At 24.1% G+C, this 20498-nt stretch overlaps 1 protein-coding gene across 1 annotated transcript; it reads left to right on the top strand.

Annotated features, from left to right (window-relative positions):
• Positions 1–1162: 1162 nt before the first annotated feature.
• Positions 1163–12834, top strand: LOC145834187 (DCN1-like protein 4). Its single transcript, XM_082941561.1, has 7 exons — positions 1163–1253; positions 1762–1841; positions 3405–3570; positions 4309–4417; positions 6538–6645; positions 11614–11716; positions 12506–12834. Exons 1-7 carry the CDS (start codon positions 1177–1179, stop codon positions 12565–12567), a joined length of 705 nt encoding a protein of 234 aa, XP_082797687.1. The 5' UTR covers positions 1163–1176; the 3' UTR covers positions 12568–12834.
• The last annotated feature ends 7664 nt before the right edge of the window (positions 12835–20498 follow it).

Below are 20498 nucleotides of genomic sequence, written 5' to 3'. Positions count from 1 at the left end.
CTTGGTTGAAAGTGTTTATAGTAAATGCTTTTCATCATCTTATTATAGCATAGATACTAAAAAGTATATAAATTGTTCAATAAAAAAAAAGTTTAAGCAAAATGTTTTCTATAAAAGTAATGTGAATAACAGAAGTAAGTGAAAGATTAAGATGATCTGTTGTTTAAATAAGTTGTTTTCTAGCTCTCAAATATCTAAGCACAATAGAAAAGTAAAGAAAAAGTCTTTGCAGACCAAAAGTAAATTGTTTTTTTAATTGAATTTTTTATTGTAACTTGAGTAAATTAAAAAAATAATAATAATAAAAGTCAAATTAAGTGATTAAAATTTATTTTTCAAGTTTGTAAAATTTATTTTAAAACAACTTATTTTGGGTTTTTGTTTTTATCCCTTGATTTTATTTTTGGAGTTTTAGTGGTACTCCTGTTTATTAGTGTGCTTATAAAAAAATTACCTTTGAGGTTTCAGCTCTAAAAGTTTTTACATATTGCATAAAATCACCATGTGCTAAATTTTAGATGTTTTGAAGAAACTTTTATATTAGCAAATTTTGCTTTTCTAAAAACAATAATATTTTAGCTCAAAGTTGTTTTACATGTGGCAATTATCACAAAAACACAACGTTCAAATTTACTATTTAAAGAAGTCTTTACAGAGGCAGTTCTTAATTTTTTGAAATAAAAACTAAAAATTCAGAAAAATTTACAATAAATGATAAAAACTACATAAAATTTGTTAAACGGAATACATTAAGCATAAATAATATTTTGTGGATTACTGTATTTTTTTTTGCAATGTAAAAAATCTTTATTAATTTATTAAAATGGTTATAAAATTACAGAAAAGCTTAGTTACAATGTCTTCTTTAGTAACATAGTTTTAGTTTTTACTAAAACACTTTTTTAATATAATTGTAGTTAACAGTTTTTGCTTGAAAAAATTAGTAAAATCTATATGATTGACCATATTATTGAGCCCAAATGATTTTATGTAAGTTTTGGTTATTAAAAACATAAGATTTTAATGACTGATGTTGAATATATATTAAAAAAGAAGTCTACAATAATGAATTAAAAAAGTTGTATGTTTGTGTTTTTAGCTTTACTCTGCTAGGAAATATTTAAATTTGAATTGAATTTTGTTTTATTAGTTTAAGTTATAGAATTTATAATTAATATGCCTTTTAACAAAGCAAATAAAAGAAAGTATACAAAAGTAGAACACATTGAAAAAAAAAAGTCAAGATCTAACTTGTGAGTTATTTTTGTTCAAGTATAACTGTATATTATTACTTAAAAAAATTAACTTGTTTAACTTTAAGATATAAATCTTACTTTTTTTTTAATTTTTAATAGTCATCTAAAATACTAAATGCTTTTTTTTTTGAGTTGTATAAAATATTTAGAAATTAAAGATTTTTTTACAAAATATTAAATGTTTGAGAAGCTTTTATTATTTAAATGTAAGTTTTGTAAATCAAAAAAACATAAGATTAAAAAATAAAGTTTATTTTCAAAATAAAACTATACCTTTATGTTGTGCTCATAAACATTTCTTAAGTAAAAATAAATTGTTTTTAAAAGTAAGTCTTCAATATATAAGCATTTTTTAGAACTTCCCAAACTGTATATTAAAACTATAGTTGCGAGTTCATTAAAAACAATTATTGATTAAACTTTGTTTCCAAATTTATTAATAGTTTTGTATGTATAACATTTAAGGTTTAAAGTACACTAGATTATTATCTAATTTTCTTTTCAGAGACAGTTTTGGAAGGTCTTTAGTAGTAAGTTCATCATTTTCTAAGTCAAACTGCAATAAATGGTTCAGTCAATATGCCAGTGAGTAATTTTTAAATGTTTTAAAAATTGATAATTTATTCTGAATGTATTGATTTTAAGTTAGTTTTATAAAAAAATTGTACAGTAGGGACATTGTTAAGGCATGTAAAATATCTCTTTAATGAGTAAGAACAACAAAAAAGTTAATATTTTAAAAATGTTATGATTTTTTAAAAGTGAAATTAAAAAAAAAAACTTGAACGTGATCTCAATATTGTGCGATTATGGTACAATTATTTTTTGATATGGTAACTCTATAACAAACTACAAAATCTTGTATTTTATGATAAACAAGTTGATATAAGATATTATATAGTTTAATTGAATAAACTTTGCCTCAAAACTGTATGGTATGGGTTTCATATAAAGTATACAGTTTTTACTGGGTTCAAGTATGTAATTTATCAATGTCCCTGTTATACTTCTGATATTACAGACCTTATCTATGAATAAAAACTAAAAGTTTACTAAACTAGTTAGGTAACAATTTTCTGTTAGGGTTGCTGCAAGTTGGTTACATCTTATAATACTATATGTTTGTGAAAAGCAGCTTTAATGAATAAAGTTATGATTATATTCCAATGGTAATTTAAATTGAGCTTTAAAAGAGAAGCAAAACTGGTTTGTCTCAAGTTAAGTCAAGAAAAAAACTTTTTTATAACTTCAATACCTCAAACTAAAAATTTAAAGCTTGGTCTTTTAAACTTAAGCTTCAATTTTGAATAAACAATGGTTTGTATATCAAATTAGTTAACTCTACAAGAGTGTCAACATGTAGGAGTGTTTCAGTTTTAGATACATTTATTTGTTTTTATTTATTTAAGTAATTTTATTTGTATTCAAATCTATGTTCTGAACATCTGTTGCACTTTCTATTTTTAAAAGTGCAACACAATGTTAAAAATTTTGAACGGTCAAGCTGAAAAAAGGTAAATTATGTCTTAAGTACTAAATCTAAAAATTTTTGTGAATTTATTTTGTCTTAAAAGTAGCAATTACTTCAGTGCTCCACCCTGTGTGCCCCCCCTGGTAACCAGCTTTGATATAAAGTTGTAACCTTCACTGTTTTTAGATGACTTTAAACAACATTTGATAATTAGTTTTAAATTAAGTATTAACATTCTTTACAATTTAATCATTCAAGTTCTGCAATAACTTACCTAGTTATAAATTTTATTCTTTAAAATCTTGTTTTATCAATACTGTTTTAATTTTAATTGAATCATAATTAAATATAAAAGAAACTTTATGTCACATACATATTCTTATGGTAAATATAACATAAATTTTTTCTAGAAAAAAAGAACTAGAAAAATTTTAGGTTAAAAAGTCTTAACAATTAACTTATTAGACTTCAATGATACTCAAACATTAAAACAATATAGCAGATAAAATATAAAGACTATACTTTTATAATATATTTTAAAATCAATATTTATTTTTGACTTAAGATCAGTTTATATAATTTAGATGGATAAGTAAAATAAAATGTAACAACAAAAAATAAAAGACCTGTAAAACACATATATACATATAACAGTTTACACTTAATATATTTGTTAGATAACGATAGAAGCAAAATAGGATTTGATGGAGTTTCAAGCTTCTTTGAAAAGTTAGGGTTAGATCTTGATGATCCTTTAGTGTTAGTTATTGCATACACATTGAAAGCTAAAGAGCAAGGTTATTTCACCAAAGAAGAATGGATGCATGGAATGGAGGCTTTTGGGTTAGAGCAAAGACTTTTTGAAAACCAAGTATTGTTAAATTTCAATAAAAGTTTAAGGTCATTGTTTTTATTTGTTGTGATTTATTCAAGTTTGTTGTTGTAAAATAAATGGGCTTATATAAATCAAGACGGAAAATAGAGATTGGTTAGTTTTTCACAAAGAAACAACTTTTGCATGAATAGTCACTTTTGCATAGGTGGTCAACTTTGCCGGAGTGAATGATTTGTACCAGAATAAAAAAAAGCAAAAATAAAATCAAGAAAATGAATAATAATAAAAAAAGAATTACTAAAAAAAGGGTAGGGTAACAGTTATATTAAAATACCATCCAAGGGTTAGGGGTAACAGTAGTTGTAAAAAAAAGAAATATATTGAAAAAAAAGTAATAATACTAAAAACAAAAATATATATAAAGTTTAAACCGATGCTAAACTGATGTCAGTCAAAAGTGAACTTTCATGCATTTCTGACACCTATCCTTGTATCTAATAACCTAAACAAAAGTTGTTTTTAAAAATTTGATAATGTTTTAAGTTTGTCCAAAATATATTTAAAATATTTATAAAAATGGTTATTGCTTATTTTAATTATTTTAACTTATTTTTATATACCCAACAATGTTTAGAGTAGAGCAAAATATACTTAGTGACCATTATTTGAAATTAACTGTTTTATTTTATAAATATACAACAGTTTGTTTTGCTTATTTGATGAAATCAGAAATAACTTTATTTCAGTTGTGACAGTATGGCGAAATTAAAAAGTTCCCTACCAACCATGAAATTACTATTTGAAGATTCAAATTATTTTAAACAAATATATACATATGCATTTCACTTTTCACTTGTTAGTTTGTTTTAATTGGTATCTAATTCCTTCCTTTTTATTAAATTATTTATCTTAAGAAGTATTTGTGTTTTTTAAAACAGATGACAACATTATATGTAAAGTATTGCTTTGGTTAGTTTTAATTAGGATTGCCACACACTCAGTATAACTCAGACTAGTTTTAAAAAAATCAAGCCTTATTTCAGGCTAATTTGACTTTTTTTTTTTTTAAATTCAAGGTAGTTTTTTGAACTTAAATTTTTCTTCTTAAAAATTGTGCCCATTTTATTTTAGTATTTGTAGGAATTTAAGCTTGATACAATATTTTTTTTACTTTTTAGCTCATATCAATTATACTTTTTAACACTAACTAAGGCTACTTTTGATAATTAATGTCATTTTTTAAAAACTGGCTTAAGACTAGCTTTTTTGTATCAAAGCATGGGATTTCTGTTGAACTTAGTTATGTGCTTTAATTATAATTTTTTCTAAAATGAACTTTAATTTCTTACACGTCGTTATAACAGGGTTGCCACATGGTCTGGAAATCAGGAAATTTGACAATAAAAAAAAAGTCAGGTTTGTCAGTTTAAATTTACAAATTTCCTCATTTTCCAAAGCCTTCAAATGGAAAAATAAATAATAACCCTTAAAAGTCAGAAAAAAATTCCAAAATTTTCCTAATAATTTGCAAAATTAATTAATTTCCAATGCCTTCATCTGGTATAAAATAATAAAATATCCTATATAAAACTGCAAAAGTTTTCTATTAATATATTGAACAAATACCCTACTTAGACAAGCAGATTTTGTAAGCTTTTTAGTATTGATGATCTGTAGCGAGGACACTTCCATAGTGAAACTGTGATATGTATACAAAAGTTTAACTGCAAGTGGTGTTCATGTATTCTTTCACTGTCAAAAATGGGAAAAAAAATCACTCACTGTACATATGAATAGATCTGGACATAGAAATAAAAGGCCATGAGTTCGTCGAATCAAATAATTTTTCTATAATGCTGGATCAAGCTCCAGTGGGGTAAGTGATGAGAGCAGCGGCAGAGTATCAAGTTGTGATAGCAGTGGTGTAAGCCCATCAATAGGTTTAGTAAGTAAGTCACAAATCACAAATGCTGAAATTTTATGGGCAATACACACTGTCAAGCACAATTACTCAACCAGTTCGTGTAACAAACTGACGAAGCTGAACAAAAATGTTTCCTGATAGTGCAATAGCACAGTCATGTCAGATGGCCCGAACAAAATTATCTTACATGATAAATTTTGACCTTGGACCACATTTCAAAAACATCTTGCTGGAATAATAATGGACAAGTTGTGTTTATAAGGTAATAATATAAGTATTTTGCTGATAGAGCTGTTTATTGCAAATACATCAAGATACACAGATGGTTCAAGTGATGTAGTGGAAGTTTGATAATTGAATTTAGCAAAAAACTGTTGTTTTAACCTATACTAAAATGAGATTGAAAGCTTTATATAGTTTCAAGTGTTAGATTATGTATTTTAGAATAAGTTTAAATTAAAAGTTAGATTTAGAAAAGTCAGAAAAAGTTTTGGTAAAAAGTCAGAAAATTTTTCTCAGTTTGATCTGTGACAACCATGTTATAATCACTTAATGCGTGATATCTTTTATATTTTATTAAAAAAAAGGTATACTTTTGTTTATGTTTTCATAACTTTATAATAACCTATTAGTTGCTAAGTACTAAGTTTTGTACTAGAATTTATTCTACTACCTAGCTGTTTAAATTAAATTATTTTTGTAAACTCCCAGATTAAAATGAATTTTATTTTAAAGAACTTCTATTTGTTATAATTTTTATTGTACATTTCAGCATTTTCCTTAAATAAAATTTGAATAAGAAATGATCTTGATATTTTAACAAATGTTATTTTAGAAACTGTTGAATTGAGATAAAAGTAATTAAAGTATTAACTAGGTTTTGTTTAAAAAGTAAAAATAGTTTGTATAAATTATAAAATGTTTTTGTTTTTTTTCATTAACATTAAAAAGTTTATTTATATAAAAATGAAAAATACATATACTTTTTTGAGAGCTTAAATTTAGTTTGCAACAATTAGCTAACTTAAACTTTGCTGTTATATGAATTTAGGAAAAAAGTCAACGCACATTAGATGTAGAAACAGCTTGTACATTAATGAAAATTCTTAAACTCAATGTCAGCTGGCCATTATATAATGACTTTGAAAGTTATATTAAAGTAAGTTTCTATTTAACTGAAAATAATTACTTATCAAAAATTAAGGAAATAAATAGTTTTAAGCAAAAGTTTAGTTACTTTTTTTGAAAATTCATTTATACTTAAGCCGAAAAATCCATCTTTTATTAAAAATTTTTTTTTATATGCTTAAATATATTTTTAGCACATATTTTCTTTAATTATAATTATATATTAAGGGTCATTTTTGCATGAAGAATTTATTTTGCACAAAACATTTTTTAACTTGCAAAAGTGATGCTTCGTGAAAACAGACCCATCTTCATTTTTTAGTTTTGTATTCTAACTTCAATAAAGCAATCATTAACAAATTATCCCAATTAAGTGTTTTTCGAAGTAGTTTCTCAAAAATCCGAGTATTTTATATACTGATGTGTCTTGATTTACTCATTTAAAAAAAGTTCCCTAATTTAAAACTTTTGTTTTAAGCTATATAAAACCTTTATTTTAAGTACTTCTATTGAAATAATTTGACTTTTTAAATTTTTAAACTTACTGTTCAAAAAAACACATATTTTATTTAAAGGGTAGCATTTTTTTATCAACTATAGCTACTTAAAAAAAATTAAAGTTCGATTATAGTTTTCAGTTCTTGCACAAATACAAACTTATTTATTAATTTTAATTAAGTTACAAAACTAATGCTTAACTTAATTTATATTCAAATAAAGTTTTTTCCAAGTAAGTAGAAAAACATTAGCAAAGTTGTTAATATCTTATAAAGAAATTTTTATATAAAACAGCTAAATATTTTTTCAGATAAATAGCAAAATAAAAAATAAAGTTTATTTAGGCTTAGCAAAAATTTTCTAAATCAAACTACAGGTAATAATAACTATTAACAAGAAATATTTATCTAAAACTTGTAATATTTTCCAAAAAATCAAAACAATTCTTAATACAATTAAAAAACAAAATACAGACTTTTTTCTTTGAATAGACAGAATTAACAAATATAGCAAAATCTATTTTATAGTTCAGTAATTGCAAGCTAAGAAAGTTAAGGGTGTAAAATAACCTATAAAATAGATTTAAATAATTTAAAAATTAAATTTCTACTCATATATACATAAATTTTAAACTCAAATATTCATTTTTTTTTTATACAAATAAAAAAATAGAAAGCAAAATTAAGTCAGATTTAGCTTTCAATACACTGATTAAGCAAGACATAAATAAACATAAATAAAAATTTATGTATTAGATCAGTAAACTAACAAAACTAAAATTTGTCAAAATTTATAAAAATTAAGACCTAATAACAAGATACTTTAATAAAAAACCACCTAGATACTTTTTTAAAGCAAACAAATTTTAGAATTGAAAATTTTTGATTATTTATTAGAAAAATTAATTAAAACTAGAACTAAAATATTCTCCACTTTTTTATGTAGATTCTTTTAGATTTGTTACCCTATAGATCTGTGAAAATTTGTAGAATGAAAGTTATAATATAAATAATATTTTAGTAAAAATAATAGAACAATTGTCTTACCATTTGAACTGAGATCTTTAGTAATAGAAAGATCTAGTGTTCGTCTGCTATTTTAGAACTTGATCTTTTTAACCTTCGACAATAAACTTATTTAGTAGTTTTTTTTTAACTTTGCAAAGTTCTATACAATAAAACTGATACTACTTTCCATATTTGTTTTACTAAAAATCTAAAAGATAATTAAGATAGTTTTTTATTTGATATTTTATTCTCTTTTTTCTTCTTGTTTTTTTATTAATTTTTCTTTTTTTTTTCTGTTTTTTTTTACTCTTGTGCAAAAAATACCCTCCGTGCAAATTGTCTTCGTGAAATTTTTTCCCCTCTTGCAATTTAGTAACCTCGTGCAATTTTGACCCGTTCCCAGTTTTTTGATATCACAAACAGTTTTTAGAAAGCAAACTTTAAAAATTAATGTTTTGAAAGATAATTTATGACTGAAATTGAATTTATTTTTTTGTTTTAGATAGAAATTTACTTATTAAAAACTTAAAGTATTAGTACTCAACTTTAAACTTTCCTTTTTCAAATATCCATTTAAACAAAATTCAGAGACCCTTCATTTGTAACAGTGTATTTTGATAATCAAATACTTATTTAGTTATGAAAAAAAATATCTTTTAATTTCAATTAAAACTGACTAAAATTTTTGATCCTTTAGCAACCAATAAAGTGTTTAAACTTTTTTTTTTATATATAACTACATTAAATCAAAAGTCTTAGGGAATATAAAAAAACTAGTTAAAAAAACTAGTAAACAAATTTGCTACAAAAAGTTAGAACTTTTCAACTCTACTGGTTGGTACAATTACAATTTTAGATTTGATCACGTTTTATGTAAATAAGAAACTACTTTTACAAATAATTTATATTTTTACTAAAGTTTAACTTAGTATTTCTGAAGAGTGAGGTTTTCAAAGTTAATGCACTGTTTATTTATTTTCTTATACTTAAAAATTATTATAAATATTTTTTTATATACCATTTGCAACTCATTATTAACAATCTACTCATATTATTTTATATTTTATTTCACAAAGCTTTTCCAAACTTTACTAGTTTCATTTTCAAGTGATAAATGTTATATGAATTTGAAAAATTTTGGTTAGTAAAACAGTTTAAAAATAAGTTTAAATTATGTTGTATGAATAAGTTCAAGTAAAAACAAATTTTAGAGATTTAGCAAGTAAAACTAAAGTAAAGATATGTTTATTAATAAATTGATAATAATTTTGCTTTTCCATTTAATACTATTTGTGTATTTAACTTAGGTCGCTCTTCCTCAATCATTATTGATTCCAGGCTGTAGAGTTCGCTTTGTTTAAATCGTTTCGGAACTTTATTGTTTTGAACTATGTCAGAGTTTTGACAGTGTGTGCAATTAAAAAGATGTTCAAATATTCTGCTGTTTTTCATCTGTTTCGCAGTGGTCTGTAATTTGTCGGAATACTTGCCGTGTTGTTTCTTCAATGTAGGAGATGCTCTGATCTGCAGATCAGGGTATTTATAAATAACATTTGCGTCAAATACTTCTGAGCATTTTTTTTATTGCTGAAGTAGTCAGACACTTTTTTGCTGGTGTAACCGGTTTAATAACAATGTTGTGTTTTTGAAATATGGATGCTATTCGTTTTTGGAATCTTAATGAACAACTACCTACGTAAACTGTTGTGAAATAAAGCAGTTTTCAATTTCTGTTTTCTTTTCATTTTTTGTGTTAATATTTTAATTTTGTTTAAATGTTGAGTTGTCGATTTTATGAACTTCAAGGAAGTTGTTGAATTTGAATTCTATAAGGTTTTTTGAATACTGATTCTTAAGCAGTGTAGTTTGTTTGATACTTGCTTTACTTCAGTGTCGAGAAACGGTAGTTTTCCGTCAACGGATCTTTCTAAAGTTCATAAAATCGACAACTCAACATTTAAACAAAATTAAAATATTAACACAAAAAACGAAAAGAAAACAGAAACCGAAAACTACTCTTATTTCACAACAGTTTACGTAGGTAGTTGTTCATTAAGATTCCAAAAACGAATAGCATCCATATTTCAAAAACACAACATTGTTATTAAACCGGCTTACACCAGCAAAAAAGTGTCTTACTACTTCAGCAACAAAAGTAAATGCTCAGAAGTGTTTGAAGCAAATGTTATTCATAAATACCCTGATCTGAAGATCAGAGCATCTCCTACATTGAAGAAACATCACGGCAAGTATTCCGACAAATTACAGACCACTGCGAAACAGATAAAAGCAGCGCAATAAAGTTAAATACATAAATAGCATCAAATGGAAAATCAAAATTATTATCTATTTATTAATAAACATATTTTTACTTTAGTTTTACTTGCTAAATCTCTTAAAATTTTTATTTATTTGAATTTACTCATACTTCATAATTAAAACTTAATTTTAAACTGTCTTACTAACCAAAAGTTCATATAAAATTTATCACTTGAAAATGAAACTAGTATAGGTTTGAAAAGCTTTGTGATATAAAATAAAATGAGTAATCTGTTAATAATAAGTTGCAAGTGGTATATAAATACGTTTAAAAACCTTCCTATAATAGCTTCATCTTTTTTTTAGTTTTTTATAATTTGTTATAAATATATATTATTCTTTATTAGTTTATTTTTATTTTGTTAATAGATTTTTATTACTTTTTTATGAAAACTTGTTTATTCTTGAATCATAATTATAGGATAGGTTTAGCTTGATGGTTTGTTTACAAAAAGTAAGGTTTTTTCCTTGTAATAAAATCAACTATAGCTGTTATACTACCACGGTGCACAAACATCACTGAGCACTTTTTGAATCCTAATTTATATTGAGATTATGAATAAAAATAGTCCTTATGGAAGCCGGTACACAATGATGTCTGCGCACCGGCTATGTATATTTGGTATTTAAAAAAATCGTTAAACTTTTCGAATACTACATATACAATGTACATTGTTGAAAAAGACAAATTAAGCAGGGAAATTAAATGCTTAAAAGATGAACATAATACATTCTTTTTTTTTAAGAGGCACGCATGCGCCAGTGTCCCTCCTACGCTACGCGCCTGCTGTAGAATATAACCTTTTTTTAAATTCAGCGGAAGAAATTAAATATAATTTAATCATCAAATTTCTAAAGACTAAGTTTGCCACCATACGGCCTTTTTACCTAAGCCTAATACTTGTTTTGTTTATCTACATCCTATTAAGGTAGGTCTTTAAAAAATGGTTAATGAAAAAATAGCAAATGTTTTGATTTAGCAAGAAATATTTTAAACGAATTAACCAAAATGCAATTGTTAGTACTAAACTTGCTAATGTGTTTTATATAAATTTTTGAACTTTAAGTTATTGTACAAAAATATTACTTAAGTGTTTTTATATGTTTTCATGCTCATTTCAAGTTAAACATAATATTCTAAAACATCTAACTGTATAAAATTTTCTTTTGCACAGCAAAGTGGTCAACGTAGAATCAACAAAGACCAGTGGATGCAAATATTAGATTTTTCTATTAGCATTAAAACTGATTTTTCAAACTATGATGTAGATGGAGCTTGTTAGTATATTTGTAGTATGTTAATGTTCCTAACTTTACGAAATTTAATTTTTATACTGAAATGACTTATATTATTTAAAAAGTGATGAAAATAGAAAACTGAATTCTTATATTTAAATAATAGTTTTTTATTTATTTTATTTTTTTACATTACAATGTTCAGATACATTCGATGGATGAAAGTATAAAACTTGATAAAATTGTTTACAAATTAAAATAAAAGTTTAATATGATTATATTTTAATTAAAATTTACACAACCAGATACTTGTTAAAAGTATAAGTCTTAGATCTTAACTGGTTGTTATATTATTATTTAGTTTTAAAAACTATATTAACTAGACATAAATTAGTTATACTTTTTTTAAATTCCATTATTATATTGAAGATAGCTGGATAAAACTTGGACTTGTTTATAAAAAAATATTTAGTTTTATGAAATTTCTAAAATAAGAAATCAAACTGAGTAATTATAGTTTTGTTATGAAAATTTTGTAGAAGCCTAAGCTTGGCTAAATTATTTTAGAAATTTAGCGAACAATGCATTTATGACTAATAACCCTGTAGATATAGACTAAGAAATTATTTTTCAATACATGAAAAAAAATTACGATTAACAAAATTTTATACTGCAAATAAAAACTTGAATTATGTAAATTAATTTAGTTAATGTTCTATTGTTTTTGAGAATTATCTATGTTTTGTTTGTTATAATAAAAACAATCCTTTTATATTAAAGTTTACTGTATTTTTAAAGTATATTCACTGTAAAATAAAAATATAATTTTAGGGCCAGTTCTTCTTGATGAATTTGTAGACTATATGAAAACCAAAGAAGCAAGCATTTCATAGTTTCCATTTATTTAATAAATAAAGTAGTATATCAATTAATTTTGTTAAAAAGTACACAAAACTTGATCAATCATATTTTTGTTTGTTTAATTTGTTAGACCTATTTTCTAGCTTATCTAATAGAAAATTAGCCTGTTGTATACGTTTTTTTATTTTATATATTTTTACCAAAGATTTATATTGTTTTAGCAACTTCATTAACAGGTACCTATAAATAAATTATTTATAAAGAATAAATTTATTTAAAGGCTTTCTAAAATTACTATTTGCAACTTCGAGTCTTTGAATAATTTTAATTACATTTGAAGTATTTAGATGTTTTAATATATACTATTACTAGCTAATATTTTCTCAGTAATTTTAGCTTTTATTTTACATAACCTTGCATATACTGTTTTATATTTGTTGTCTTAATAAAAATAAAAACAATTTTTAAAAGATGCAACTTTGATACTGCAAAAATATTTGCTAAGTAATAAAACCAGTAGTTATTAGATCTTAGTAGATCTTGTGGTAAAGTTCATTAACTACTAAGTAATAAAAAAAAGCTTATTAAAAAATTGATTAAAAAGCCTGTTTTTGATACAAATCTTAATGTGGCTATAACTTTTTTTTAGCTATTTTTCTTTTATAGAATAGTAACTTAGAAAATTTAATATATATTAATTACTTTAACTGGCTCAAAATTTATTTCAAACACTTATTTTTAATCTAAAAGGTGAATTTACTCCAGAAATAATTAATACTTTTATACAATTGTTTTTCTTAAACTTTAATATTATAAAGTTAAGTAATATACTGATACATTTAATTCTTCAAACGATTAATGAAGTCCAAGGTAGATTTACCTGATATTTTATCAAATTAATTTTACAGAATTTTGTAAATAAAGGTCTCTTTTTTTTCAAAAAACGATTTTTTGTCACCAAATTTATATTTCTAATCATAATAAAAAACGCAGTGCATAAAGGTTGTAAAACTTTAAAAGGAATATTTCCTGAAAGAAAGAATTATTTAGCTCAAAAAAGTAAATAGACTTGAAATCAATTTTTAAGGAAATTGGCAGTTTAAGTATCTATTTGCTGTCTATAGTTTTAAAAAACTAAAGTGACTATGTCTCAAAAGTTGATGTATGGTTAATAAAAAATCGTATCATGCTTATACTGTATATATGTTTATTTTGTAAAAAAAGTCTTGACTTAACAAATGACAAAACTACCGGTACACAAGATAAATTTCTTATTTTTGAACTTTAACACTATAACTAACTTATAGATTTTTTATGTAAATGGGTAGGTTAAGCAACTTTTCTATTTTGCGGTACAGATGTACAAAAAAAACTTTTAAGAAAAGATAGTTCTACTTAAAAAATATATGAAACACTTAAAAAGTAAAATTCAATTGAAACCGTCACTACTGTAATTTTAAAATCAAATTGAGAGGACATTTTAGAATATTTGTTACTTCAAAGCTGTTTTTATAATTTGCGCAGGAGTTTTTTAAACATAAATCACCTCGCAGGACTGATTTAAGTTACCCATCTTTATGACTCTACTAATTCATTCTAACAAGCTTATGAAAAACACTTTAAAAATACTGTTCATAGTATGTATGCTTAAGTTATGCCTTGTGTATATTTTTGTCTGTTTAACTTACATATTTTTATTAAAACTAAAGATCTCTAACGGAATAAACATTTTTTATATTTGAACTTTTAAAATTTAAATAAACAGAAAAATATGTAAAAAGGGACACGTTCAAAATCCACCCAAGTCAAAATCCACATGATTCAAAATCCACCCGATCAAAATCAACCTGTTAATTTAACCCAAGTTAACGGAAGGTCAGAATTTCACCTCGCACGTTTGCAAGGGTTGACTTTTTAGCACTGAGTCACTTTTGCACTTGGTGTCACTTTAGCATGGGCTCTGCTTTTGCACAGCGTTGAATTTACACCAAGGGGACACTTTTGCACAATTTTACATTAGCACGAAGGTGGTACTTTTGCACTGCTACAATTTTGCACGGCGTTACTTTTACACAAGGTTTACTTTAGCATAACCTTCAATTTTGCACGGAAACACTTTTGCACAGAATTTTACACGGCAAAAATGTTTAACGTCAGCAGTTTGCATGTTAAATTTCTTGCGGAACAATAATTAATTCCTAACAGAATTTTGTAATACCGAAACTACTTATATGTTTAAACAACTATTGAAATAAAAGTATTTACTATATAAATATTCAAGAGAAAAAGTTAAAATCAATTAGTAAAAAATTAAAGAGGTAAGTAAATAATATAACTAAACCTTAAAAATAAACTTAATATTCCAAAAAAATAATAAAAACTGCGATTTTTAAGGTAAACTATAAAAACGACTTGAGTGTTTAAAAATCATACCTAGTGTAAAAAAAATATGTTTATAATAATTTTAAAAGTATTTTAAATGATAAATATAAGTTAATAACATTTGTAATAGTTAAAATAAAATACTTAAAAAAATAAAAATAGTTACGGTCAATGCGAATCCAAATAAATTACCTCCTAGTTCTATATTCTTAAAGCCATTCATAATTAAAAAAAAAACATGTTTATAATGAAACTAATAGTAAATTGAAACTACAAAAAATAGTAAATTAGAACAACCTTTAATAACAGTAGAACATTAAACTAATAAAAAACAAAATATATATATACAAAAGAGTGTAATCTTAAAAGAAACCTTATAAAAAGTTACAAGAAGAACATAAAAATATAAATTTAAGGTTTTAAAATTTTTCCTATGATAAAAAAAGTGTTGTGTGTAGTGCTTTATTACAATTTCATTATACTTTGTTATATAGGAAATTTCAACCAACAGTGTCGATGAAAAACAAAACATAAATAAAAGAATGATAGTACAATTTTAAAAGCTTAACATTTTTTATCAACTCTAAAGTCTTTTACATAAAAAACATCGTCTCTACAATTTATTGGATTTGCTCTATTGTTTTGTAAATTGTACAAAAAATAGTAATTAGACTTTACCTAGAATAAATTTATAGTTAAATTAAGTAGTAGTAAACAAATAACTTAAATTTTGTTAGATATTACACTGTATTTTAAAAGAAATTCTACAAAAAAAACTAACATAATTTTTCCAATAAAGTATGTACTACAGAATACAGAGTTTAAATTTTAAATATAAGTTATTTTCATAAAAATTTTGTACCAGACTGTATCAACTTAAAAGAATATTTTATTAATAGGCCAAATCCAGTTTTAAAGCTGATTATTTACGTAATCTTATAAAACTTAATCTATATTAGTTGAAGTTTAAAAATTTAGTTCAAAATTTACCAATTTAGAACCTTTAATTTACATGCGATTAATGTCTTTAACTTAATTTCCGAAAATTTAAGTTGAAAGTTCTTGTCTGCATGTTTTAAATTAATTAGTTACAAAGTTTTATGTTTTTTATAAATATTGAGTTGCATAGAAATTTAGTTTTAATAAGATAAAATATTATATACTGTTCAATATAACATTGTTCGTTAACAATTATTAATACATAAAAATGGAATTGTTATTACTTATTCACTAATTTTTATTTAATATAATATTGCTATAACAAATTTAAACGGTAAAGAGCATAATTGTTAAAACAAACTGTTTAGTAGAAAAATTAATTTTAAAAGCGTGAAATATATTTTTCAATAAATAAAACCGAACCTAAATATATACTTAATCTTAAGTTAATATTGTAAAAAAATTATTTGGCAATACAGTAAAGGTAACTTCTTAAATTAAATTAGGGATCTTTTCTTAACAAAAGTTTCTAATATTTACAACTTTTAATTTGTAAACACTATAAAAGTAAAACATGCTGAGGTATTTAATTTTAGATTACTATGCTAATGTAATAACAACTTTTGCTAGCTACAATACAAAAGATGTCTGTAGAATTTCAAAAATATCAAAAAAACAATACAGTTGCGTGCTATAAAGGGCACTAATATTTTTATGCTAAACCATCTAAAAGAGATCCAATTTTGATATTTTATACATGTGAGATGTATTATAACAAAGACACCAAATTTCATGCCAGGGTAATTTCAACACTTTAATTAAATTATTATTTTTGTGATCTAGTCAAAAATTCTCAAATTTCTATGTTTATTATACTAGGACTTTTTAATTTTTATGAAATTTTTATTAAATGCCAGTTATTATTCACTCTCACTGACATCTGTAAAAAACTAAGGTTAAAAAAAAAAGATGTGGATCACTTTGTACACTTTTTATATAATCAACTTCTATTTATTTATTTATTATTTTAAGTTGTTGAAAATAATCTTTATATATTCAATACATTGCACAGCACATATCTAACGTTTCAGTTATTTTTTTAAGTTAAATAAAACACAACCAAAACCTATATTATTAATTTAATTTTAAACAGCTCAAGTTTTTATTTTAGTACCCTTAAGTACTTAAATAATCTATTTAAAGTTTTCTTGGTTGCAACTTTTTGAAACAAAAAAGTTACAATCAGTTACATTAAACCAGTCAATATTTTTAAAAGATTAAAAAATGTAAAAAAGTCAATATTGAAACACTTTGTCATTTAAACAAAATAATTTACAAATCAAAAAATATATATAGTAAATTTAGTAAATAGTTTTTGATTTTATTTAATTGTTTCTTTGCAAATTTCAATTTAGTGATAAAATAGAAATAAAAGAAACAGTTTTATAATCACGTGTCAAACCAAAGACCGAAATTATAAAGAATTGACATGTTAGTAAAACACTGTAATGTTTGCTCAGTGTTTGTACACGTAAAAGTATTTTATTAATTAAATTACTTATTGCATTGTCAACTTACTGAATTTAAGAAGCTTTCCAATCCAAGCACGTAAGCTTTTGTATACACTCCAAGATGTTGTTCGAATTCTAAACTTTAAAGAAAAACTGCTAGAACTACTATCTGTCTTTTTTCACATATTTAAGCTAACATTGAAGATAATAAATGGTTTTTAAATGATATACATGAACTTAAAAACAAAACTAACAAAAATACTATTTTTTCCTTCGAAAAAGTCAGTTTCAAATGTAGTTTAGTTTAGCAGCCCAAATTTACATGCTCGAGGGCTATATTTACATGCTTCAAGCGGGCCGCTGCTTTTTATTTTTCGGGCCGCATTCCATTTAAATAAAAAAACATGCTCGCGGGCCGCAGACTTACACTTCGAGGGCCGAAGTTTGACGACCCCTGGATTAAATTATTAGCTTGTAGATTAGCTTGTAGTAGAAGTGGTAGCTTTCACTTGTAACATACAGTTTTTATAAAAATCTTATCGTGTGGCGTATTTATTTGAAAATTACTTTAAAATAGTTCTAAATCTTTCTAACTAAAAAAACAGTAAAATCTAGTTGATTGTCGTGTGATTGAGATCGTACAAAATTATTTTTCATTGGACATCCATTAGTTACTTAAAAGTTTTAACGTAGTCATATTTGAATAGTAAAATTTTGTTTTATAAAACCTGACGTTGTTTAATTTTTATTAGCTCTTGTAGTTATATTTATTTTAAAAGTTAGACTTCTTTAAAAAAGCTGCTTGCCGGCTGTTATTATTTAAAAATATATTCAGTTATCAAGAAAGAAAAAAAAGTTGTCAAAAACTCCATATAACAAGCAATAATACTAAATAAAAACTTTAAAAACATCACATTATAATTTTAATCTGTAGTATAGTTCTTTATTCTTAAGTCGTTTTATAAAGGACAGAAAAGCAAGAATTTAGTAAGTGCCAGTTATTCCTACAGATGAGGTTTGTTTGAGAATTATATTTTGGGGTGGGGGGATTTATTGAAATGGTATTTGATTCAAAAATAAATAAATAAAGCGAGGTGAATGTTTTGAATCGGGTGGATTTCGATAGTATACCGAAAAAAAGCACTACACTCTGTTGTTAGCGATAACAAAACTTTTAAACCAATAAAACAACTTTTTTATCTTAAGTCTATGTAAAGACTTTTTAAGAAAACTTGAATTTTAAATATCATGGAAGAAAATTAAAAATGCTGGAAGAGTTTAGGATTTAAGTAACCAAACCTGGAACAATGAATTTAACTGTTTGCAACCCCGTAAGGAGTCTATTTTATTTTTGTAAGTTGATTTTGTTCTGTAAACTTTTACATTTTCTAAAATTGTTTTTATTTATAAAAATAAAAATATATTTTCTTCTACAATTCAAAGTCTAATTTTTTTAATATATAAACGATTTTTTGTAAATTGTGTATATGTATATTATAAAGATCAAACTTTGATTTGTAGAAGAAAATATATTTTTATGGAAAATGGGAACTTTTTAAAGTTTTGTTACAAATAATTAATGCCTTTAAAAATCTAACGCGTGAACGTCGAAAAACTTTTAAAAGTATTTTCTGTAAAATAAAAAGTCTCTACTTCAAAAAACCTAAACATTAGTTAGACTTTAAATTTCCTAGAGAGTTGGTAATGAAAAAGTTTGGTTTATATCTTTAAACACATTTATTTTTACAGAAGAATCTATGTTTCACTTTTTTTTTATGGTTTGGTACGAAATCTGTAATAAAGTTTGTTTTTTTTGCAAAAAATTAAGGTTTTATTTTGGTTTTTTATTATAAATTTCTTTTTTTACAGTTTTATTATGCATTTAAAGAATCGCTTCTGTTGACTCCCTTATACATTGACCAGAAATTTAAAAAGATTACGTTTTTGGGGTTTACTATACCTAATACTAACTATTAAAAAAATTCAGGGTAAGACACATTAATCGTAAATTAAAAGTTTTGTACATAGTTTCAGATCGTGTCTGACGTTTCAAAAAAAAAAAAAGGTTTGCTGGATCCTACGAAATTTTCAAAATAGAAATTAGTGTAAATAACGTTGACTTTTAGATATAAAGTTTCATATACAATTTCTAAATTGCACCTGACATTTTCAAAGTGAAAATGTTATGAACACCGATATATCTAATATTAATACAGGTTTTTTTAACGGGGGTAAGTACACTGAGGTCTTATAAATGTGGTCTCAAAAGCACTTAAGTCACACTGCATACCTTCATTACGAGTAGCTTACAAAACTAAAGTTACAAATAGTGTACGTTAAAATTAAGTTTTGTTCCTAAGTTATAAACTATAAAAAACTTAAAAACTATTTTAAGCACTTTTTTATAAAATTTATAACTGTCTGATATCAAGAAAGAAACTACTTTAATTAATAAACAAGTAATCTATAAAAATACAATGCATGCAATAATTCTTTAAGTAACTAACAGCTCTGTTTTTTACACTTTTCTGAAAAGTATGACTATTCGAGGTTCATAAACTTTCACTTCTTGAATAATAATAGAAACTATTTAAGTAAATGAATATTTCATGTAACAAGTATCTTCATTGAATGTTTCGCATCAGTTTACTACTAAATGTGCTTTTTAGCAAGTCAGTTAACGTTTTATACGTAATTAAAAGAATGCAACCCCTTATAATAAAAGTTTATTTTTTATTCGGGGCTTCGTCTTCAAAAACTTTACAAAACGTTTATTTTTATATCAACTTTTAATTCTAAAATTTATAAAATAATGCATACCCTCGGCACAATGTTTCTAAAGAAAATATTTCTTAATACTTTCTTATATTCATTTGTTTGCTTTTTTTTACTGTTTATTGTAAAGAAATTTTAATTTTTTTTTTTTTTTGTTCTTAATTTAGATCAAGTATACATTTTTAATACTTTCGATTTTTGTCTTATGTTAATGCTTTTACAATTGGTTAAAAAAAGTATTTTTAATTGTTTGTAAAAAAAATAGCTTTAGCCCTTTTTATACGGTGACATCTCCCGAACCTACGCAATCGTTTTGTTACTCACTCTCGTTTAGTTACGCATATTAGAATTCTCAA

Source organism: Thalia democratica, chromosome 4 (assembly GCF_965202585.1).
Source record: "Thalia democratica chromosome 4, ktThaDemo2.hap1.1, whole genome shotgun sequence".
Classification (NCBI taxonomy): Eukaryota; Metazoa; Chordata; class Thaliacea; order Salpida; family Salpidae; genus Thalia; species Thalia democratica.
Note: the sequence above shows the minus strand (reverse complement) of the source record. Positions and strands in the feature narration are given on the sequence as shown.